This window comes from Myotis nattereri (genome assembly GCF_964212035.1).
Source record: "Myotis nattereri genome assembly, chromosome: 13".
NCBI classification, from domain to species: Eukaryota; Metazoa; Chordata; class Mammalia; order Chiroptera; family Vespertilionidae; genus Myotis; species Myotis nattereri.
This window is the reverse complement of record NC_138088.1, coordinates 56,559,461-56,580,166: the sequence shown is the minus strand read 5'-3', so window position 1 is coordinate 56,580,166 and position 20,706 is coordinate 56,559,461. Positions and strand designations below refer to the sequence as shown.

Sequence of the window (20,706 nt, the reverse complement as noted above, 5' to 3'; positions counted from 1 at the left end):
CCTCCCCCTCCCTGTGCAGACTGGGTGTGTGCTGTTTGGGGGTGGAGGGTGGCACTCACCCACACATCCCTATGTTGGGTGCCCTGCAGGCAGCATGGGGACATGTATGCTGTGGGTGGATGGCTGTTCTCACTGTGTCCCTCAGAATCCTGACAGCACATCTCATGGTCCATTCGAACCAGGTTTCACAGATTCTGACATGTACATTTGTACAGTATTTCATGGATTCTGACATGTACATTTGTAGTATTTCATGGGTTCTGACATGTACATTTGTACCATATTTCAGGGATTCTGAGATGTACATTTTTACTGTACTTCATGGATTCTAAGAATTACATTTTTCACATTTTAGAGAAGAGTCTTCGTGTTCCAAAACTCCTGGGGTGCTAACATAGTGGCATTTGGATTCAGTGAAATGTGATAGTGGTAACTGGTGAAGGCGTGCTGTGGTTGAGAGAACCTCCCTCCCAGTGCTGCTGCATTCTCATGGTCTGGATCTGTCCTGCGGGAAGAGGGTGCTGTCATCTCTGTCCCTGATGGGACCCTGGGCTGGAGGAGCCAGTGCCTCTCCCAGGGCCCTGCAGGGAGACTAGGGGTTAGCATCCCGGCCCTGTTGCCCTTGGAGCCTAGTTCCTTCTCTGTGAAACAGGCTGCAGAGCAGGGAGGTGATGGGTAAAGAGGGCGGCAGCAGGGGCTCCGCTGAGGGAGGGGCCGCTGGAGCTGGCATGCCCACATCGAGAAGCCCGGTGCCAAGGCAGTGTGTGGGGTTCGCTCCAAGGCTCGCGACGAGGGATGGTCGCTTGGAGTCTGCACTGGTGTGGTAGGATGAGCCACCAGCACCAGTGCGATCCTCCAGGCTGGCCAGACTGTCATCTGTAGGCAACCATGGAGGGGTTGGGTGGGGGTGATTCCTGGAGCTTGGAGAGAGGTGGCTGGAGGGGCTGTTCAGAGAGAGCTGAGTTCTCCACCAAGGATCACAGGCTGCACATCCTGGCCGTACCCTTTACCTGCTCAGTTCTGCCAGGACCTGCCCTGATCCTAGGCAGCGGGGGGCTGGCCAATGTCCACCGCAGGCCCACCTCCCAGGGTAGAGGGGGGTTTCAGAGGAGAGTGGGTAGGTGGGGGAACCCGTTAGAAAGTAAGCTGTAAACATTTTGATGCTCAGAGGGACATCAGAGGCACCCCCACAAGTGAGTGTTTTCCCATCTAAGCACATGTTCTTCACTCCGGCCATTTGTCCTGGGACAAAGGTATCTACGTACAGTTTGCAGTCATGTCACCCCAGTTGCCTCCAGCAGCCTTGATGGTGCTTATTACTCCTTTTTCCTGGCTTGTGCTCAAGGCTCACCTGCCAAGCTGGGGGTCACAGCTCTGTAGCCTGTCATCCCAGCCTCCTCACCCATCTTTGGTGTTTCTAACCTTGACATTGTGAAGAGTCTGGACCACTCATCCTGCGTCCATAAAATTTTATTAAGATGTCCCACTGCTGGGGTCTCTGCTTGTTTATCCATTTTCATTTTGGGTTAGATGTCATTTTAGCAAAGCACCTAGGTGAGTGGGGGTGTACCCCGCCTCCGCCTCCGGCGGCCCACTGCCAGCTCTCACCTGGGAGAAAGGTGAATGTCTCTTCACATGGACGTTGTGTGGAGACCTTTCCTGTGACTCCTCTGTTTGGGTCTTTTGCCCATTTTTTTTATCAGACTTTTTGTTGTTTTTCCTTGACTTTAAAAGATATATTTTTTTTATTGATTTCAGAGAGGAAGGGAGAGGGAGAGAGAGATAGCAGCATCAGTGATGAGAGAGAATCATTGCTCGACTGCATCCTGCATGCCCCCCACTGGGGACTGAGCCTGCAACCTGGACATGTGCCCTGACCAGGAATCGAACCATGACCTCCTGGTTCATAGTTCAACTTTCCACAACTGAGCCACCCTAGCCGGGCTTGTTTGACTTTTAAGAGTTCATCAAACATTAGGAAGACTAACTCTGTATGTGTGCTTTATGCTACAAACATTTTCAGTCAGTCTTGACATTTGTCTTTCTACTTTGCTTTTGGTTTTTGATATTCAGAGGTGTGTGTTTTTCTTTACTGCAGTTTTAAAAATTGTGTTTGGATTTTGAGTCATAGTATATTTTTCCATATGAACTTTAGCATCAGCCTATCTAGCTCGGGTTGGGTGGGGCGGGTCACTGACTGGTGGTGGGACAGTGTCATTTATAGACTGACCTGGAGAGAACAGATGGCTTTATGGCGCTGAGTCACCTTCCTGAGAACCAGGGAGGTCGTCCTTTGACTCAGGGCTACTTTCGTCTCTGCCAGGAAGGGTTTAATGTGTTTCTCTTACAAAATTTTCACTTTTTGTTGTTGTTGTTAATCCTCAGCCGAGGATTTTTTCCCCATTGATTTTTAGAGAGAGTGGAAGGGAGAGGGAGAGAGACAGAGAGAGAGAAACATTGATCACACTGCTGGTTGCCTCTTGCAGGCCTCCCCGACCAGAGCTAGGGGTTGAGCCTGCAACCTAGGCATGCGCCCTAGACCTGGAAGCAAACCCGAGATCCTTCAGTTGGTGGGCTGATGCCCTAACCACTGAGAAAACTGGCTAGGGCCAAAGTTTTCACATTTTAAAAGTTATTCCTAACTTTTATCTTTCTTTATGTTGCTATTGGAAATGGGGGTTTTCTTCTCTGATATAGCTTCTGACCAGCTATTGCTTGTATTTATGACTGTTGATTTTTGTATCTTCATTTTACATCATGCTATTTTCCTAAATTCTTTTATTGTTTTCTTTAGTTGTAGCATCGAGTCCCTGGTTTTCCAGATGTCCCGTGATGCCTTGTGCAGATGTGTGGGGGGTTCAGTTCTTCCTCTCCAGGCGTTATGCCTCTGCCTGCCTTCTCTTTCTATCTACTTCCCTACTGTCTGAGATAAAGTGTGAACAGTGGTGGGAATAGGAGTGCCGTTGCCTGGCTCCTGACCTCAGTGGGAGTGCCTCATGTTTCTCCATGAAAAAGGAACTTGCTGTGGGGGGAGCATGAACGTGTGTGTGGTGGTTAATATTTCCAATACACACATTCTGTGATAGTCAAAGTTGTTGCTATTAAACAAGAAACAATAAAAATAAAGGAAACATTTCACTCAAAAAGCTAAATTACAGAACTATGCCATAAACTGAAGGAACATAGGAAGGATAAGTATAAATCCAAATTTTATTAAAGTAAAACACACAGAAACAAAGCTCGTAAAAACAGTACATTAAAGAAAAGTAAAGAGTTGTTTGTTTGAATGCATAAATGAAATCATTATCTGATAAGGCTGATTATTGGAGGAGGGAGGGATGGGCGAACGGACGGATGGAAGGAGGGACTAGCACTTAGGAACCGGGATCTCCCAGTTTAACCATCTGTTTTAGACAGTGGGCTAACTATTAGGAAAAAATGTTAAATTAGACCCTTACCATATACTTTATAGCAAAATAAAATCTGAATGGGGCAAGAATGTGTAAAGCAATCTTTATTTTACTTTATTATACACACCCACATGTATTTATACGTATTAAGGACACATGTGTTAGTTTTCTCTGCTGTGTAACAAATTGCCACAAACTTAGTGGTCTACGCCAGGCACCTGTTTTCTGTCTCATGTTCCCGTAGGTAGACATTGGGCACAGCCTAGTGGAGCCCTCTGCTCGGGGGTCTCTCGGGCAGTGTTCTCATCTGGAGACCGGCTGGGGAAGGACTTCCCTTCGCGCTCCCGCGGAGCTGTGGGCAGAGGTCATTTCCTGGGGGCAGCTTGCTCCTTCAGGGCCAGCAGGAGCGTGTGCTCTGCTTCCAGAACCTGCCCTTTCGAGCCTCTTTTAAATGGCTCACCTGGTGCTGATAAGGTCAGACCTGCCCAGGATATGCCCTTTTGATTCGCTTGAGATGAACGAACTTTGAAAATTAATTACACTTGCAAAGTCCCTTCACTTTGCCATATAATGTTACCTAACCTTGGGAGGGATATCTTATTGTCTTCAGGGTTCTGCCCATACTGGGGGAAGAGGGCCACACAGATGAGACACCGGGGGGGGGGGGGCACTTGGGGGAAGTTAGAGTCCTCCCTCCTACAGGAAGTCCCTATCAATTCCTAGTCCATCAAAATGTTATCATACATGGCTGTGACTTTTATTGAAGAATTTTTTACTTTTATTTATTCTCTAATGTTCTGCCTTCTTTATGTAAATTCAAAATTTTGATCTGTATAATTTTCTTTCTCCCTGAAGAAAATTTTAAAATACCTCTAGGGCAAAGCTCAGCACAGCCTCCACTGTGGGCTAGAATGAAAGTATTTCTCTAAGATCTAGTTTGTGTGTTTATCTCTTATTCTTACTTTAGTGGCTTTAAAAATAACTCTGCATTAACCAAACATGGGCCGTAGCTCTGAGGAGGCTGGCACCCATGTGGCCTCCAGGCCTTGCCCAGAGCTGCTCCTGGGTAGAGCCGACACGTTGTCATGCCAACACGGAGCCCGTGCACTTGAAATGTGGCCACCGTGACAGTGCAGAATCGCAGCCCCACCGCCCAGCTGGGCAGGGCCCTCAATGAGAGGGTACTGTGATGGGAAGGTCTCATTTTATAGACACTGGGATATGTGCATATAAAAAGATCATTTTTGGGGTTTTGTCTTGGCTAGAGAGCATGCCTAAGTGTGTACGTGTGTGTGTATGTGTGTGTGTGTGTGCACGCACGCTTGCACACAGGCTGTGCTCTATTGTTTAAGGGTCTGTTTTCTAGAAGTTTGGAGTCATAACTGATAGAGCTTTTCAGGGCTTCTAGATGTCTCTGCTGTGGTCTCCCCCCTTTGTTTCAGTGTCTTGGGAGATGTTCGGTGTGCTCCCGCACGGCTCTGTCGGTGGGGCTGGTACGGAACAGGGACCGGAGAGCATGTGCCTTGATTTATCTCACTGAGGACATGGTGGTTTGTTGCTGAACTCCTTACTTTTAGTGGGAGAAGACTTGAGGCAAATATTAGTATATCAGGCTATAAATTCAATTGTGATTTTCAAGAAATTATGTTCTTCCTGCATCTTCAGGGAAGCGTTAGGGAAACTAAATGAGAGGTTTATGTGCTAGGCAGGAATAGTTTCATGTGCGGAGTATAAAGAATTATTGACATTTGTGGCTGCACTGGCCCTGCAGACCGTGTGTTTTCACGGCCAGGCCTTGTCCCTTTGGCGTGTGTGTGGAGTCGGGTGTGTGCAGGGATGCTGGGCTGTGTGGCCCACATTTTCTGTGTCTCAGTTGGGATCAGCCCTTCTTATCACTGGGCTTGAAACTTTCATTTTCCATATTGTAAAACAATAAGAGCACAGCACAGTAATGCACACAGAATGAGTCCACTCAGCTGAGCCACAGCTCAGCGCCATCCCTGTGGTTCTGGTGTCCTGGTTCGGGGCTGAGATGGCGGGTTGGTGAGAGAGGGAGGGCACAGGGCAGCAGTTTCAGTGTCACCACCACCACAGCCAGTCTAGAACATTCCATCGTCCCCCCACCAACCCTGTGCCCAGTAGCATTCATTCCCGTTGCCCCACCCAGCCCTGGCAGCAGCCTAACTTCTGTCCCTGTGGATTTGTCTTTCCGCACATTCCATGCAACAGAGCCTCACAGGGTTTGCCCCTTTGCGGCCGTCTCCTTTCACCCACATCGTGCCTTTGAGGCTCGTCCGTCTCATGGCCCGTGTCAGTGCGTCCCTCCCTTCTGTGGCTGAGTAATATTTCGTTGTATATCAGACCACGCTGGCTCATTGTGACTAATGCTGTGAACGTGGCGTCCGTGTTCTGTGTGGACACAGGCTCTCACTTCTCCTGGGCATGGACCGTTTTTAAGTTGCAGTTCTGTAGTGATGAGCATATCACGTTGCTGTGTAGCGGGACCCTAGACCAGTGATGGCGAACCTATGACACGCATGTTAGAGGTGACACACAAACTCATTTTTTTGGTTGATTTTTCTTTGTTAAATGGCATTTAAATATCTAAAATAAATATCAAAAATATAAGTCTTTGTTTTACTATGGTTGCAAATATCAAAAAATTTCTATATGTGACACGGCACCAGAGTTAAGTTAGGGTTTTTCAAAATGCTGACACGCCGAGCTCAAAAGGTTCGCAATCACTGCCCTAGCCAGTTCCCCTGCAGACCTGGAACTGCACCCCTGCACAGCCTCCCAGCCTTGTTGAAAGCCTAGCTCTGCCGAGTAGCCTCGTGTCACATCCAGGGCTGCAGGACCCCTGGCAGCCATGCCCATCATCCAGGACCCCTAATCAGAGCACACAGGGCCAGGGGCTTGAGCCATTGGTGAGGAGACATTAGATTTAGACCCACTGGGCAGGCCAGAGTGAGCCCAGTGGTCGGGACCTCCCAGGGAGGGGCGGCATCTCAATCTCGTATACTCTACTATTCCAGGCCTCCTGGTCCCCAAAGTGTCCAGAATCTGGAAGCTGGTGCTCGGTGTTTTGGGTTCTCCCAGCTTCTACAAGCCCACCTGCTGTGGGCAGCCCCTCCATGACCCCCTGGATGGGGCAGGACACTGGGCTCCGTGGTGCCTGCCCTTTGCCAGGCGGGTATGGCTCTGGGGAAACTAGTAGATTGGGTCCCTGTCTGTGGAAGGGGTCTCCTGTGTGGAGCCTGGTGTCCGGTGCGCGGAGTGGGTCCCCCTGTGCGGCATGGGTTCCTTTCCCCCATGCAGAGACCCCAGCCACCACAGTGAGGTCAGCAGGTAGGTCTTCATCACAGAGGCTTCTGCGCAGGGCTGTTTGGGGCTGTGAGTGGTCTGACTGACTTTTCCTTTTTCTTCTGTGTTTACAGCCGGATAACCTGCAAAAGAACTGGCTCCGGGAGTTCTACCAGGTGAGAGCGCTGTGCCAGCCACTCCCCCAGATAAGCTGCTCACACGATAAGTATTGTGTTTTTGTGGAAGTCACTCTCGCCCACGCAACGTGCAGGCTTGGCTGTCCTGGCGCCCACGAGACAGGCGTCGCATTTCTCCTCGGAGGCCCCTTTCCGATCCCCTCCCTCTGGCCAGGATTCAGGGGACTGGGTGGGGTCTCTTCATTATTGGAGGGGAGGCTGCTGAAAGTATGTGGGGACATTAGGGTGCCTCTTGGGGGTCCTGGGGTTTCAGCATGATGAGACCACACAAAGGGACCGCCGTGGGGTCTGGGCAGAGTGTGGGTGACTCTCAAGGGAGGTGCTGTAGGACGGGCCAGTTTCCAGCACTGTCTGTTGAGCAGATGTTGACTGAGGCCCTGTCTGGGGGAGCTCTGCTGTGGGGGCTGGGGTGGAGCTGGGACATGGCGGACAGGGGGCTCCACTTCTGGGGACACAGATGATTGCCACAACCAAGGACGGCTCCGGTATTTCCGGAACAGTAAGGACGAGCAAGGCAGCCACATGGGTCCTTGGTCTGTGCATAGGTGTGAATACTGGGCCCCAGGTAGGGTATATGAGAGGCCACTCTGAGGAGGCACCACGAGCTGAGATCTAGTGGGTGGGAAGAGTGTCCAGCGTGGCCGGGAGCAGGAGGTAAGTGTGGCCGCAGCCAGAGGGGCAGACTCTGGATTAGGGCGGCCTGAGCACAGCTGGCTCAGGATGGTCCAGTGCTGCTCTGGCTCCTGCAGTAAACACTGGGCCCAATGGCGAGGCCATGTGGTTCCCGCTCCTGTTTTGGAGATGACAGTGAGGACCCAGAGGAAGAGGCTCCGTGCAGGCCTTGTCATCCCTCGCCATCCAGCAAGGTGTGTCCCCCTGGGGTGTGTGGAGGTGGAGTTCCTTTCTCACCCATCCGACACGTATTGTCTGCCAGGCATCGTGCTTGTTGTTGGGGGAACAGAAGGCGGATCCCTGGGGAACAGCCTAGGCCCAGGTGTAGGGGCATCAGGAAGGAACATCCTTGGGAATGAGGCAGCTGAGAGGCCTCAGAGGCAGGGTCTCTGGGAGTGAGGGGGAGCTGGTTTCCCATTACCTGGACGTCCTGGGCCCCTCCTTTCCCATACTCTGCTCTGCCCAGGCGGACACCTGAAGTCAAGGACCCCTGGCCGAAGCCAGGCGGGCAGGCTGCTGCCTGTGACAGTTCCATGAGGAGGTGTGCTGGGGAGAACAGGCCCCGCTCTGGTCATTGCTTGCCTCGGGATTGCTCAGGCTCCATGCCCCACCTCTGTCCCCGGCCACTGAGGGAGTCCCTGGTGTGGTTGGAGCCCTTCAGTCCAGCTCTCGGCTCCCTGGGTCTGTTAGTTTTGGTGAAAACATCTGTCGTGTTGAGCTACAGCTTTTGTTCCTTTGTCTGTCTGTCTGATTTTCGAAGGTGGGCCTTGGAAAGTTCATGTGTGGCAGAGTCTGAGACTGTTAGGGCACATCCAGGACGGGTGAGCGGGCAGCTGGCCTGGCTCCAGGCAGAGAGGCGTCCTGGCAGTGACAATCCCGAGGGAATGTGCTAGAAGCCTGTTGGGTGTGGGGGGGCCGTCCTCGGGGAGGAGTCCTGGGGGGCAGTCCTGGGAGTCCTGGCCACCTCACACTGGGCCTGTGCCCCGTGGAGCCATCACAATCGGAACTTGCATCCTGTATCTGATGGCCATTTATTTATTTATCTCTCCCAGTAGAGGTATAAGTTTCACTCTGCCACAGATTGGATGTGTGTGTCCCCCACATTCTTCTGTTGTAGCCTGACTCCCCATTGGGATGGTATGTGATGGGCCTTTGGAAGGTCATTAGGATGAGATGAGGTCATGAGGGTGAGGCCCCAGAATGGGATTTGTGCCCTTTTAAGAAGAGGAAGAGACCACAACTTGGGAGGTGCCAGGTGCTGGGGGGAGGAGGGCGGTCGGCAGTGAATGGGGCCATCCATGGCCCTGTGGAGAGACATTGGAAACTTCCCACAGTGGCCCAGGGGCAGCTTGGGAAGGAAATGAACCACCTGAGGGCTGGGGTGCAGGTTCATGGGGTGTCAGGAAGGCTCTTGAGGAGGCTGCTTGGAGACCTGCAGCTCTGGCAGGAGCAGTCTTCCTGCCTCTGTTGGTCAGGTCTAACCTCAGTTCTTCAAACTGTGGGCAAGGTCACTAGGTTTAATCTTTCCCTGTTTCTGACATGGTGAACTTGCATGTGAACGCTTGGGGGCAGGCACCTGTCTTGCTCAGAGCTGTATCCTGAGCACCTAGGAGTGGGCTGACACATTCTCTGTGCTTAGCAGTTCCTTGTTGAATAACACTCAGGAAATTGCACAAGGCAGGAGAGTATAAATAAATCTCCCCCACCCCATCCCGCCTCTGCTTTGATGTCCACACCCTCCTGTCTAACTGTCTGTGTGGCTGGAGTTTGGCAACCTTCCTTCGCTGGTCATAGATAAATGTAATTTTAAAACCTACTCTTTTTTGGGGGTAAACTAAGAAATCTTTCTATGTAGATTAGTATATACTATTTTTGTGTCTTCAGAGTATTTTATTATATGAATAGCTCATCTTTTAAGTTAAATTAAAATTGTTTTTCTATTGATGAACTTTGAGTTGTTCAAGTTTATAGTAATGCTATAGATAAATTTTAAAATTGATATAATTTTGGCTTGCATACAAACATAAAATGAGCAAGTATTGAAGATTTTTTTATTGAGATAATAAATATTTATTAATGGGAAGACCAGTAATAGGTTCTCATTGTTCAACTAGGTTCTCCCATTCCTGGTGCTAAAATGAATTTGCTGAATGATGCAACACTGGCTCATAATTGCCACGCTGGTGTGGCTCAATGGTTGAGCATCAATCCATGAACCAGGAGGTCACGTTTGATTCCCAGTCAGGGCATATGCCCGGGTTGCAGGCTCGATCCCTAGTGCGGGGCATGCAGGAGGCAGCCAGTTGATGATTCTCTCTCATCATTGATGTTTCTATTGCTCTCTCCCTCTCTCTCCTTCTCTCTGAAATCAATTAAAAACAAACAAACAAAAACTGGCTCATAATTATTGACACTCTTCATTCCTGTGGTCCAGGGGCATTTATATTATCATCAGTTTCTAGAACTCACAGAATTATAAAACATCCCAGAGGTAAGTCAAGGTAGAGACACCCCAATAGGTGAGCTGAACAGGACCCTGACATTTTTTTGCCCATTTAAAGTCACAATTTTTTCTGGAAATTTAAAAAATACTCTGATGAGCAAACCTGCTTCCATCAATGTGGAGGAACTGGTAACCTACTACTGCCTTAAAGAAATTTAAACCAGAAAACGTCTGAAACAGTGGTTTTCAAACATCAGACATCAGGCGGGACAGTGCAGTACCTGAGAGAGGGGACAGGCTCAACAGCTTAGAGCCAGGAGAGGATTTCCAGGCGGGTATCTAGCCAGATAAAGTCACAGTTTTATTATTTACATCCTGCCCACAATTTCCAGGCACGCGAAGAAGCAGGAAGACAGGACCCTGAGCGGGAGCGTCCGCCCTGGGTGTGGCTGAGGGCTGTGTCTGTGTGACCTGGGAGAACTGCTCCTGGCTTCACTGGGTCCTTGCTCTGGTTGTTTTCACTGATTGCTGCTCCTTGTTTTTTCCTTATTTTCCGATTGCTTTGGATTGAATTTGCTCTCCTATGTCTGATTTCTTAAGGTAGAATACAAAATTGGCCAATTTCAGAAACTTGACATGGGCATCATCACTAAAGACCCCGCAGCATTGAAAAGGTAATAAGGAAATATCGTGAACAACATATGTCAATAAATTGGAAAACTATTGTGAAAGGAACAGATTTTTGGAGAAACAAAGTACCAAAGCTTAGCCAAGAAGCAATAAATGCCCTATCGATTCGGTTGAAATGTTGCCCAACTTTCCTACAGAAAACTTTTAGGACCAGATGGTTTTCCTGGCAAATTCTGTTGAGCATTTAAGGGGGAAACAGCAATTACACAGAAACTCGTAAAGAAGATCGAAGCACAGTGATGCCCCTAAGCCACGCTGTGGCACGGCCACTACCTGATGGCAGAGGCAGACAGAGACGCCACATCATAAAACCAATCCTCCACTAAACAAAGGCAAAAATCCATAAAACTAACGGATCAGATGTATAAAAGTATGTCTGTTATATATCAACAAACATGTGATACACACACAAGCAGATAAACAACAGTGTATTAAAAGTTATTACAGCATCACCAAGGAATGTCAGCCTGGATTAACATTCACAAATTAGTCAATGGAATTCGCATGCCAGCAATTGGAGAAGAAAACACATCATCTCAATAGATGCAGGGAACGCTTTTGACAGGATTCAGAACCATTTCTGATGAAAACTCACACTTTCTGATTTCAAGACTTACTGTAAATCAATTGTATTCAAGACAGTGAACTTTTGGCAGAAGGACAGAGATGTGGGTCATGGAGCAGAAATGAACCTACACATACAGCCCAGTACCTGATGGAGGAGATGGTGATTCATTAGAGAAAGGTCAGTCTTTTCAACCATCCATGCTGGGACAATTGGACATCCATATACAAAAAAAGTTTTTTCTGTACGTTGCACCATTCACAAACATTAAATTCTTAAAGAAGAATGTTAAACTTAAAATTATACAAGTTCTAGGAGAAAACTTACTGGTAAGACAGACATCGTTGTGACTTTACATTAAGCAAGGATTTCTTCACTATGACATCAAAAGCACAATTTACAGAAGCAAAATATTGATGATAAGTTAGAACTTATAATTAGGAACTTCTGCTCTCTGTATGACACTGTTAAAGAATGAAAAGATATGTCACAGATGGGGGTGGAAATATGTGCAAATCACATGCGACGAAGGACTGGAAAATAGAACTCTCTAAAGCCAATGAGAAAGCAAAGCCCCAGTTTACAAATGAGTAAAAGATTTGAACAGGCATCTCACCAAAGAAAATGCACAATAATAAATAAGCACATGGAAAGATGCTCAACATCTCTCGTCTTTAGGGAAATGTGAGTGAAAACCACAGTGAGATATCAATACAAATTCATCATTAGAATGGTTGAAATTAACAAAACGAAATAGGAAAACCCTGAGAATATGTGGGAGAGGAACCCTCACACCCTGCCCGTGGAAATGCAGAATGGTGCCTCACTCCTGAAGTTACAGGTACCCCCCAAGTGACCCTGAATCCCACCCCATGTGCTTACCCAGTTGACATGCAAATGTCTCTTTACTCAGGGACCTGAAACAAATGTTTGCAGCTGCTTTGTGAGCCCCTGTGAGAGAAGCCAGACTCAGGCCTGCATGCCCTCCGTGTCCATTTATCCAGCATGAGGAATAGCCAGACTGGGGACAGGAGGGACCTGGTGCTGCAGGAGCACAGGTCTTGGGAGGAGGGGAGAAGCAAGGCACCAGGTGTTTGTGGCATGATGTCACTGCTCTGTATTCTGGTGAGGCCCCCAGTCTTCCCTGTGGCTCTTTTGCCTTCTATCTGGGCTGTGGCTTGTGGGGCTCAGGGCCCTGCTCTCTCCCAGCTCCCCCACTGCGCAGCCACGGTGAGTCCCATCTCCAGGTGCTCCTGACTCCCCAGGTTTTGATTTCAGGCCGGAGCCTTTCTGTTCTTTCCAGACGTACCTGTCCAGCTCCTGGGCTCTTTAGATTGAGTGTCTCCACCCTCTGCCCCCACAGCACAGCTGGCTTCCTCCAGCCCATTCGGGTCCCACTGGACTCTCTCTCTGTCTCTCCCATCTCCCATTCCACCTGCCAGCGCCTTGTACTCCCTGGCTGGCTGCACTGGCTTCCTCCAGCCTCTGCCTCCTTCCTGCCTCCTCTCCACCTGGCAGCCCCAACAGGGCCAGGTCCTCACAGGCCCTTTAAGGTCCTGTGTGAGCTCACAGCCCTGCTCCGATGGTCTGGACTTAGAATGATTTGGGGAAATAGCTTATGCTGTAATGTTCATTGTCATGTTGAAGACAGCTATATTGAGTTCATGCGCATAGAAATGCTAGAATCGCTGCTGGATTCTAGGTCAGCTGTGGGCAAACTACGCCTTGAAATGAATAAAACTAAAAAAAAAAAAAAAAAGACCGTACCCTTTTATGTAATGATGTTTACTTTGAATTTATATTAGTTCACACAAACACTCCATCCATGCTTTTGTTCCGGCCCTCCGGTCCAGTTTAAGAACCCATTGTGGCCCTTGAGTCAAAAAGTTTTCCCACCCCTGTTCTAGGTGATCTGTGGGCTCATGTTTCCCCTCTTGCTCCTCCCATGTGGTTCCTGCTGCTGTGCAGGGCACCGCTGCCAGCTGCACTGGCCTTCTTCCCCCATCGGAGCAGCGGTGGTGTGGCCATGCTCAGCACCCCATTTTACAGAGGAGAACAGTGAGGTTTGAAGAGGGCATGGGAGGCTCCCAGGCCGCACAGCGAAGTAGTCGCAGTCACAAGATGGAGCCCGTGATTCCAAAGGCCATACCAGTGGCTAAGCAGGGGACATGGATCCGGTGACAGGTCTCACTGGGGGTGCCTGTCAGGAGGTTCTGAAGAGACTGGACTGTGTGTCCATCGATGGAGGAGAGGGTAGTAGAGTCGGGTCAGCAGTGCTGGCAGGGGTGAGGTGTGCCTCCCCCGCCAGGCAGGGTGGAGGAAGAAGGCAGCAGAGATGGGGAGGTGGCTCTTTCAGTGACAGAGAGCAGGCCACCTGCTGCAGGGGAGCAGAGAGGGCAGATCTGACCCTTGAGCAAAGAGGAGGATCTCAGTTGCACCAGTAGGCAGGGTGGGACCTCAGGACCTGAGGGAAGAGGAGTGACAGCTCCTCTGGGAGCTCTTCGGGGCTCACTTGGGATTCTCAATGGGGGTGACGAGGAGACAGAGCGTCCGGCGACATCTGGGAGGGTGCAGCTGGGGCTATCCTGGGGGCCAGGGCAGGCCCTTTGGAAGATTAGGGCTGGCGGGAGGGGTCTTGATAAGGAAGAAACAGTCATTGGTGGCTGGGAGGGCAGCTGAGGGTCAGGGGCTGTGGGATGCCACTGCGATGGAGCAGAGAGGGCAGGTTTATCTGGCCCCTGAGTGGTCACAGTCCCCTATGAACTTGATATGGTCCAGCAGCCATAGGGCTGAATGGAAGTCTGCTAGGCAGCCTGGCTTCAGGGAGAAGGTTCCCAGAGGTGGCTCTGTGGCATCTTGCACTGTGACCTTGAGGCTGTGGTCACCACTGGCCCCTGCAGTCAGTACAAAGACAGGCGAGTGCCTGAGGCGTGGCAGGAGCCTATGTGCTTCTGCTTGCTCCCTCAGTGGGAAGGTGCTTTCTGGTTAAGACTCATCAGTTCACGTAGAGCTTTGATGTCCTGGAGCTATAGGTTTGGTGAAGTGTCCCTACGTCCACATCTCTGTCTCTGAAAATGCAGCCTCTTGTCCAACTGTCCAGATCAGTGTAAATAAATGGTGGCTCTCCTGCCCAGGGCCTGCTGCTCAGCCTTCGCAGTCAGCCCTCCAGCCCACCCAGTGCCTACCAAGAAAACCCTAGTTCTGCTTCAGAGTGGACGGTGGTTCGCACATCCTGAGCACGTGGGCAGGGAGACACCTTCACTGATGGGCGGCCATGAGGCCTGAGGGGGAGGTCACACAAATGTGTGGCTTCCCGTGTGCACGAAGCAAGGAGGCGTGCCTGCTGTCCACACCGCTGGCAGCCACTGCCCCCATCGGTGGACTCCAGGAGGGTGTCCGATCAGGGCCGCATGGAGCTGCACCCACACAGCACAGCCCTGGAAAGAGGAGTGGGCAGCCTGGGGATCCACCCCAGGCCGAGGGTGAGCAGACGAGCTCAGGGCAGGGTGTTTGCAGAGCACAGCTGGTAAGTGGCAGCCCTCTTTTCCTCTCAAGAAATTCTTTGTCCTTTTTCTACTCCTTATCTTGGGTATCAGGATCCCACTGGGCTGTGTGGAGGATGTAATTCCTTTTTAGGTCACTCAGATACTCCTCTTTGGAGAAAGCCTAACAAGGCCTGGCCGTTTCTATTTTTAACGCTGACTCCTGACCAGCGAGGGGCCGTGACGGACTGCCGTGCGCTGCCTGGGAACCCAGAGCTGCCCCTGCTCGCCACCTGCATAGCGTCAGGAACGGGGAGCTGCTTTCTGTTTGGCTGGTTGCTGTGTTGTTGTTTTTAATTCTCTCTGCTCTTTCCTGCCAAAATTTGTAATTTGCTCTTTTCCAAAATAGTTTTCTTTAGCTTTCCTATGAAAGAACCCACGTATTTTTATCAGTTGCCTATTTCCCCCCTAAAGTTAGAAGCAGCTCATTTTTTTGTAGAATTTTGGTCAAGCAAATGTGCAGCTTTGGGCAGTGACTCGCGTGTGGTCCCAGGTGAAGGCAGGCCAGCCTCACTGTCAGGCAGGATGTGAGCTGCAGCTGGGATGGGCGGAGGCCCGTGTTGAATTCTTGCTTTACTGAGATGCATTTCCCAGCCCAGACAAGATCCCTGCCCTGCACTGTCCTCAAGATGTCGGTGCCGCTGGCCTTGCAGGGATCTTGTCCAGGACCATCCAGGTTCCAGAGCCCCTTCCCAGCCTGGGAAAGGCCAGCAGCTCTGTCCCACAGCCCATCTCCCAGCATTCAGGGTGGCGTGGACTCATACCACCAGGCGGGGGCCCCCACTGTGTCCAGTCTGTGTGCAGTGACCATCCATGAGCATAGGCTCCTAGAAAGTGGACACTCAGAGAGCCCTGGGCACGGGCACGGGGTCCCTCCAGGAAGTGACAGAGCACCATCCAAGCGGCATGCTTCTGGGACTTCCCTTCCCTGCAGAGTGACCTGGGCCAGCTTGAGGGAGCTGGCAGATGCCAGGAATGGGAGCCATGTGCTCACTAGAGCAGTATTAAACATCTAATTCTATAAGCCTCCAACTGAGTAAATCATATTAAAACCAAAGGTAGCGAGTGCCTGGTACTCATCACTTCCTAATGGCTTTCTATGTGTTACTGTTGGGATCCTGGTTATTTATGTTGTGTCTTCGCAGGGAGCTATAGCAATGTGTGCCCCAAACTCTGTTCTGTGACGTCACATCAGGAGCTGGACATGGGCCTCGTGGGGGTGTTTGCACAGTGAAACGGGTTTTGCCCCAGTGAGCTGGCTGGCTGACACTTGCCAGCAAGCCATGCCTGCACAGCAGGTTGAGCAGGTGGTGTCTCGCTGACCATTGAGGACACATCTGTCCCGAGGGCCGTGATTCCTGGGATGTTCAGAAACCAGCCTTGGCTTTCTTTTTCAAGCTGCAACACAAGTCCCACCTGTTACTGCGGTTCTGTTGGTGAGTGCCCGATGGAGGGCATGGTCCAGGCTGACAGCCCCGGGAGCCCAGCCCCTGCTCCCATCTGCCTTCCTTCCCGAGTCAGCGAGAGTTATGGTGCCATCACAGAGGCTTACATTTGCCCCCTGGAGTACCCCACAGCATCACTCACTTGCAGAGAAAATATTTTTACTGTTAGCAAAAATTTCCCACAGCATGTCACGAAAATGATCATCTCCCGATGAGCGATGTTGAGTTTCTCATCTTATGCAGTAATTAAGTGTCTTTGAAATGAAATCTCTAAGTTGTGTGTCTCAGGCTGCCCTTTGAGTGATGTGGTTACAGATGCCCAAGCGCTGGAGGTCTTACCATCTGATCGGGGCACCTGCCCTCCCGAGAGTTGGCTGGCAGAGTAGTTTTCCAGCTGCTTCCAGAGAGGGGCGTAAGAAGAGACCTTAGTATCTCGTTCCTGCTTGCCTTCCATTAAGGAGCCAGGGAAGATCAAAGATTAATAGGAAATCACATTTCCCATGCTCATAGGGCAGTGTCGAGCAGCGTCCAGCCCAGATTGACCTCCAATGGGCCAGACGGTGCTGCCCTGGGTGGCAGGACGGTGAGGAATCCTTTGGGTTCCTGGTTTTGATCTCACTGAGTTCAATGAGTGTGGTCAGCAAACTTTTTATTATGGCGAATTTCAAACTTACAGAGAAAGGACAGTACAGTGAACTCCATTCAACAGTTTCCAACTCACGGCCAGTTTATTTCAATTGTGCCTCCACCCACGCCTCCCGCCCCATATCCACTTAAAGCAGCAACTGGTCTGTGTCATTTACTGATGAATACTCCAGTATGTCTCGCTAAAAGATTTTTTAAAACAACCCTCATAGCCCCACCAGTGTGGCTCAGTAGTTGAGCGCCAACCTATGAACCAGGAGGTCATGGTTCGATTACCTGTCAGGGTTGCAGGCTCAATCCCCAGTGGGGGGCATGCAGGTGGCAGCCAATCAATGATTATCTCTCATCATTGATGTTTCTATCTCTTTCTCCCTCTCCTTTCCTCTGTGAAATCAATAAAAATGTTTTAAAAAAACCAATCCTCATAGTGTCATTATTACATCTAAGGTTAATACTCACATCATATCATTAAATATCCCGTCAGCATTCAGACCTTGCCAGGTGTCTCATAATTATTTGGAGTTGTATATTGAAATGAAACAGTATTTTGGTAGAAATTAACTTTTTCACAATGCTATGGAGATATAAACTGATGTACAGTAGACTTCACATATTTAAAGTGTGAAGTTTGATGGGTTTTGTGGTATGTCTACACCTGGGAAGCCGTTGTGATCCAGAGAATGAGCGTGTCCATCGCCCTCACAGGTCCCTAGTACCCCGTCACTGCCTCCTTCCAGCCTCACGCTGGGCAGCCACTAGCTTGCTTTCTGTCACTCACTGTCCGTCAGTTTGCATTGTCTAGAGTTCCATGTAAGTGGAATCAAACAGCGCACTCTTCGTGGTCTGGTTGCCTTCCCTCAGCTTCATTTTGCTTCCGTGTGGTCAGAAAACAGAGCCCTTCTGCTTCCATCTTTCAGAGCCCATTGGAGCTTGTTTATGGCCCAGTACAGGCCTTTCTCAGAGAGAGGCCTTGGAAGAGCATGTGGTCTGTAGTTGTTGTCTGGGTTTTAGATCAAAGTGTTGACGGTGTCTTCTGTGTCTTGGCTGACTGTGTGTGCGTACACATACACGCTGTGTGCCTGTGCATGTGTGTGCGTGTTTCTGTTTTCAGCCACATGCATATGTATGGTTGTGCCATCTTCTTGATGAACTGTCATGGTCACTACGAATGTTCTCTTTGTCTGGCAGTCCTTCATCTCACTAACGTGGCCACACCAGCCTTCCTCGCCTCCCGTGCACGCTGCCTCTTTCCTACCTGTGACTGGTCTGTCTGTGTCTCTGCTGGAGGTCTGCCTCTGACAGGCAGCAGTGCCTCAGCGCTGTGCTCTGCGTGCCGTCACTCCCCGCCCGAGACTGCAGCGTCTAGCCAGCTTGTCTGGCCTAGCAGAGCTTTCTCTGATGGTGGGAGTGTTCCGTTTCTGTGCTGTCCAGCACCGTAGCCACTGGCCACGTGTGGCTATTTACCACTTGAAATGGGACTAGTGCTGAATTTTAAACATCTTTAATTTTAATTAGTTTAAGCAGCCCCCTAGGACCCAAGGCTGCCTTTCTGCACAGTGCAGTCTAGACCACTGACATTGGAATCTGTGTCTACCACGTCGTTGCTGCTCTCTGTTCATACCCTCTGCTTTTGTTCCTTTGTTTCTCCATTCCCCTTTCCTTGTGGATTATTCAGTTTCTTTGCATTCCATTTTAATTTTTTTATTGGCTTTTAAAACATTTTAAGTGGTTGATCTAGATTTATGATCTATGGGTCTAAATGTTTGAGTTGACATTATACTGCTTCATGTAAATGTAGAAATCTTGAAATCAAATGGCACGTGTATGATGTTGGTGTACATTGAAAACCCCAGTAGACAGTATTATGGGTCAGCAAACTACCCCTCACCCCCAGCCAAACCACGCCTGCTGCCTGGTTTGGAATTAAGTTCTATTGGTGCGTGGCTATGCCCACTCCTGTAGCATCCTCTGGCTGCTCATGTCCACACTGGCAGAGTGGATCTGTTCCCACGAAGACATTGTGGCCACAAATCCTAAAACATTGATCTGACTCATGGAAAGTGTTTGCCCAGCCCTGCTCTCAGATTCCTCATAAAGGGCTGATGGAGATGACATTTCCTAGGTTTTTGTATATTGAAAACTGTTTTTCTATGACTTTGGTATTTGAAGGATACTTGTCAGAATAGGTAATCCTTGGCTTATGCTTTATTTCATTGAGATTAAAAAAAAAAAAGTTCTTCCATTGCCACCTTGATTTATGTTGGTTTTGACAAGTCTGGTGCCAATCTGTTTTTTATTTTATTTTAATGTTAACTGATCTTTGTCCCTGGAGACCTTGAGGATTGTATCCTTATCTTTGAAATCTCGTGTTCTGACTGGGATTCGGCTTGAAGCTGATTGTTTTGGGTTAATTTTCTCAGGTGCCCAGTGAGCCCTTTCATTGTGTAAGTTCAGTTTTTTTCTATTTGGAAAGTTTTCTTGGATTATTATTTTAAATATTAGTTTGGTCCCCTTTTGGTCTCTCTCCGGGGACTTTGATGATGGGAATGTTCTTCTTTGCTCACCTTCGTTTTCATGTCTTTCTCTCCCATTTTCTCGTTGTCATCTTTACTCTCTAGGTTGGTCTTTCTGGTTTCAGTGCCATTGTGAATTTCCCTCTAGTCGATTCTCTCCTGAGCACTTTTTCTTTGTGATGATTTTGTCTTTTTCTTTTGTTTCTTCCCTTGGGCTAATCAGCACTCTTTCTCTCCCAACCAACACCCCCTTCCAATTTCTGTTTTAGTTTTGAGTTTCTGACTTTGGTTTTCCATTTTCTCAAATGCTTGTTTGAATGCATGTAATTCAGTTTGCAGTGGAGGCTTGTAATTCCACTCTGCTTCGCGATTCTTTTTCTGGGTGGAGTCCTTCTCTTGGTTTATGTGTGTAAATTTTTTCTTATTTTTGCAGCAGCTTTGTAGGGACTTGTTGAACTTCTCTCCCTTCAGCTCACTGCTACTAGGATGTTTTAATGGGATTCCTGGTTTAACAGCACCCTCTTCTGTCCGTCCAGCTCGTCCAGGTACGCTAGGAGACCTTGAGTATGCCTGCCTTGCGGTGACGTGACGGTCCTCCTCTGGCTTGCGGTCCATTTCCCCCTTTCCGTCTCTTCTCCTCTGTGCCCCGTTGCCCACGGCTGCCTCTCCCCCTTTCGTCTCTTTCCTTCCCTAGATCCGCGTCTCGCACAGGGCCTACGCCCTGCATTCTCTTCCCTGTGGATGTGTGATGAGCCGAGGCTTTTCTGAGTTTTCAGACCCCAGGCTTTCTGGCCACCCCTCCGAGTCAGCCTCAGGGCCTCCCGCACGTCTGGGTGCCAGTGTTGCAAGTCTGTGATGCCACGTAAGGTGCTCTTACTACCGTGGAAACGCCTGCGGGGCCCTTGTGATCTCCTGTTGGTTGGTAGCCGCGGTGTGGCTCTTCTCGGTCTAGCCAGGGGTGACCAGTCCCGTCCCGTCACAGAACCACTCTGGCCTGCTGGCCCTGACTGTGCATCTGTTTCCGTCCCGCTGCTCTCCATCCTTCAGTGTTTCCTTCTTTTCTTTCTCTGGGTTTATTTGCTGCTGTCTGGCTGGCGGCAGCTCTGGGCGGGGGTGGCAGGCCACGGGCGGTGGGCTCTGGAGAGAGTGGGACTTCCCTGCTGGGGTGGCAGGTGGGTGTGATTTCCCTGAGTGCTGCTGGGCGAGCTGCCTCACCTCCCTCTGCCTCCTGGTGTCCCTGAAGCTGGTCCTTGCTGTGAAATCCCTGTGGCCCCCTTACTG

At 49.8% G+C, this 20,706-nt stretch overlaps 1 protein-coding gene across 1 annotated transcript in view; it reads left to right on the top strand.

Moving 5' to 3' along the window:
* The window catches only part of INPP5A (inositol polyphosphate-5-phosphatase A), a 140,152-nt gene that overhangs the window by 33,591 nt on the left and 85,855 nt on the right, over positions 1-20,706 (top strand). The window contains exon 2 of the mRNA XM_081104480.1: positions 6,848-6,889. Coding sequence (XP_080960606.1) covers positions 6,848-6,889 — 42 coding nt within the window. The remainder of the gene's footprint in view (positions 1-6,847; positions 6,890-20,706) is intronic.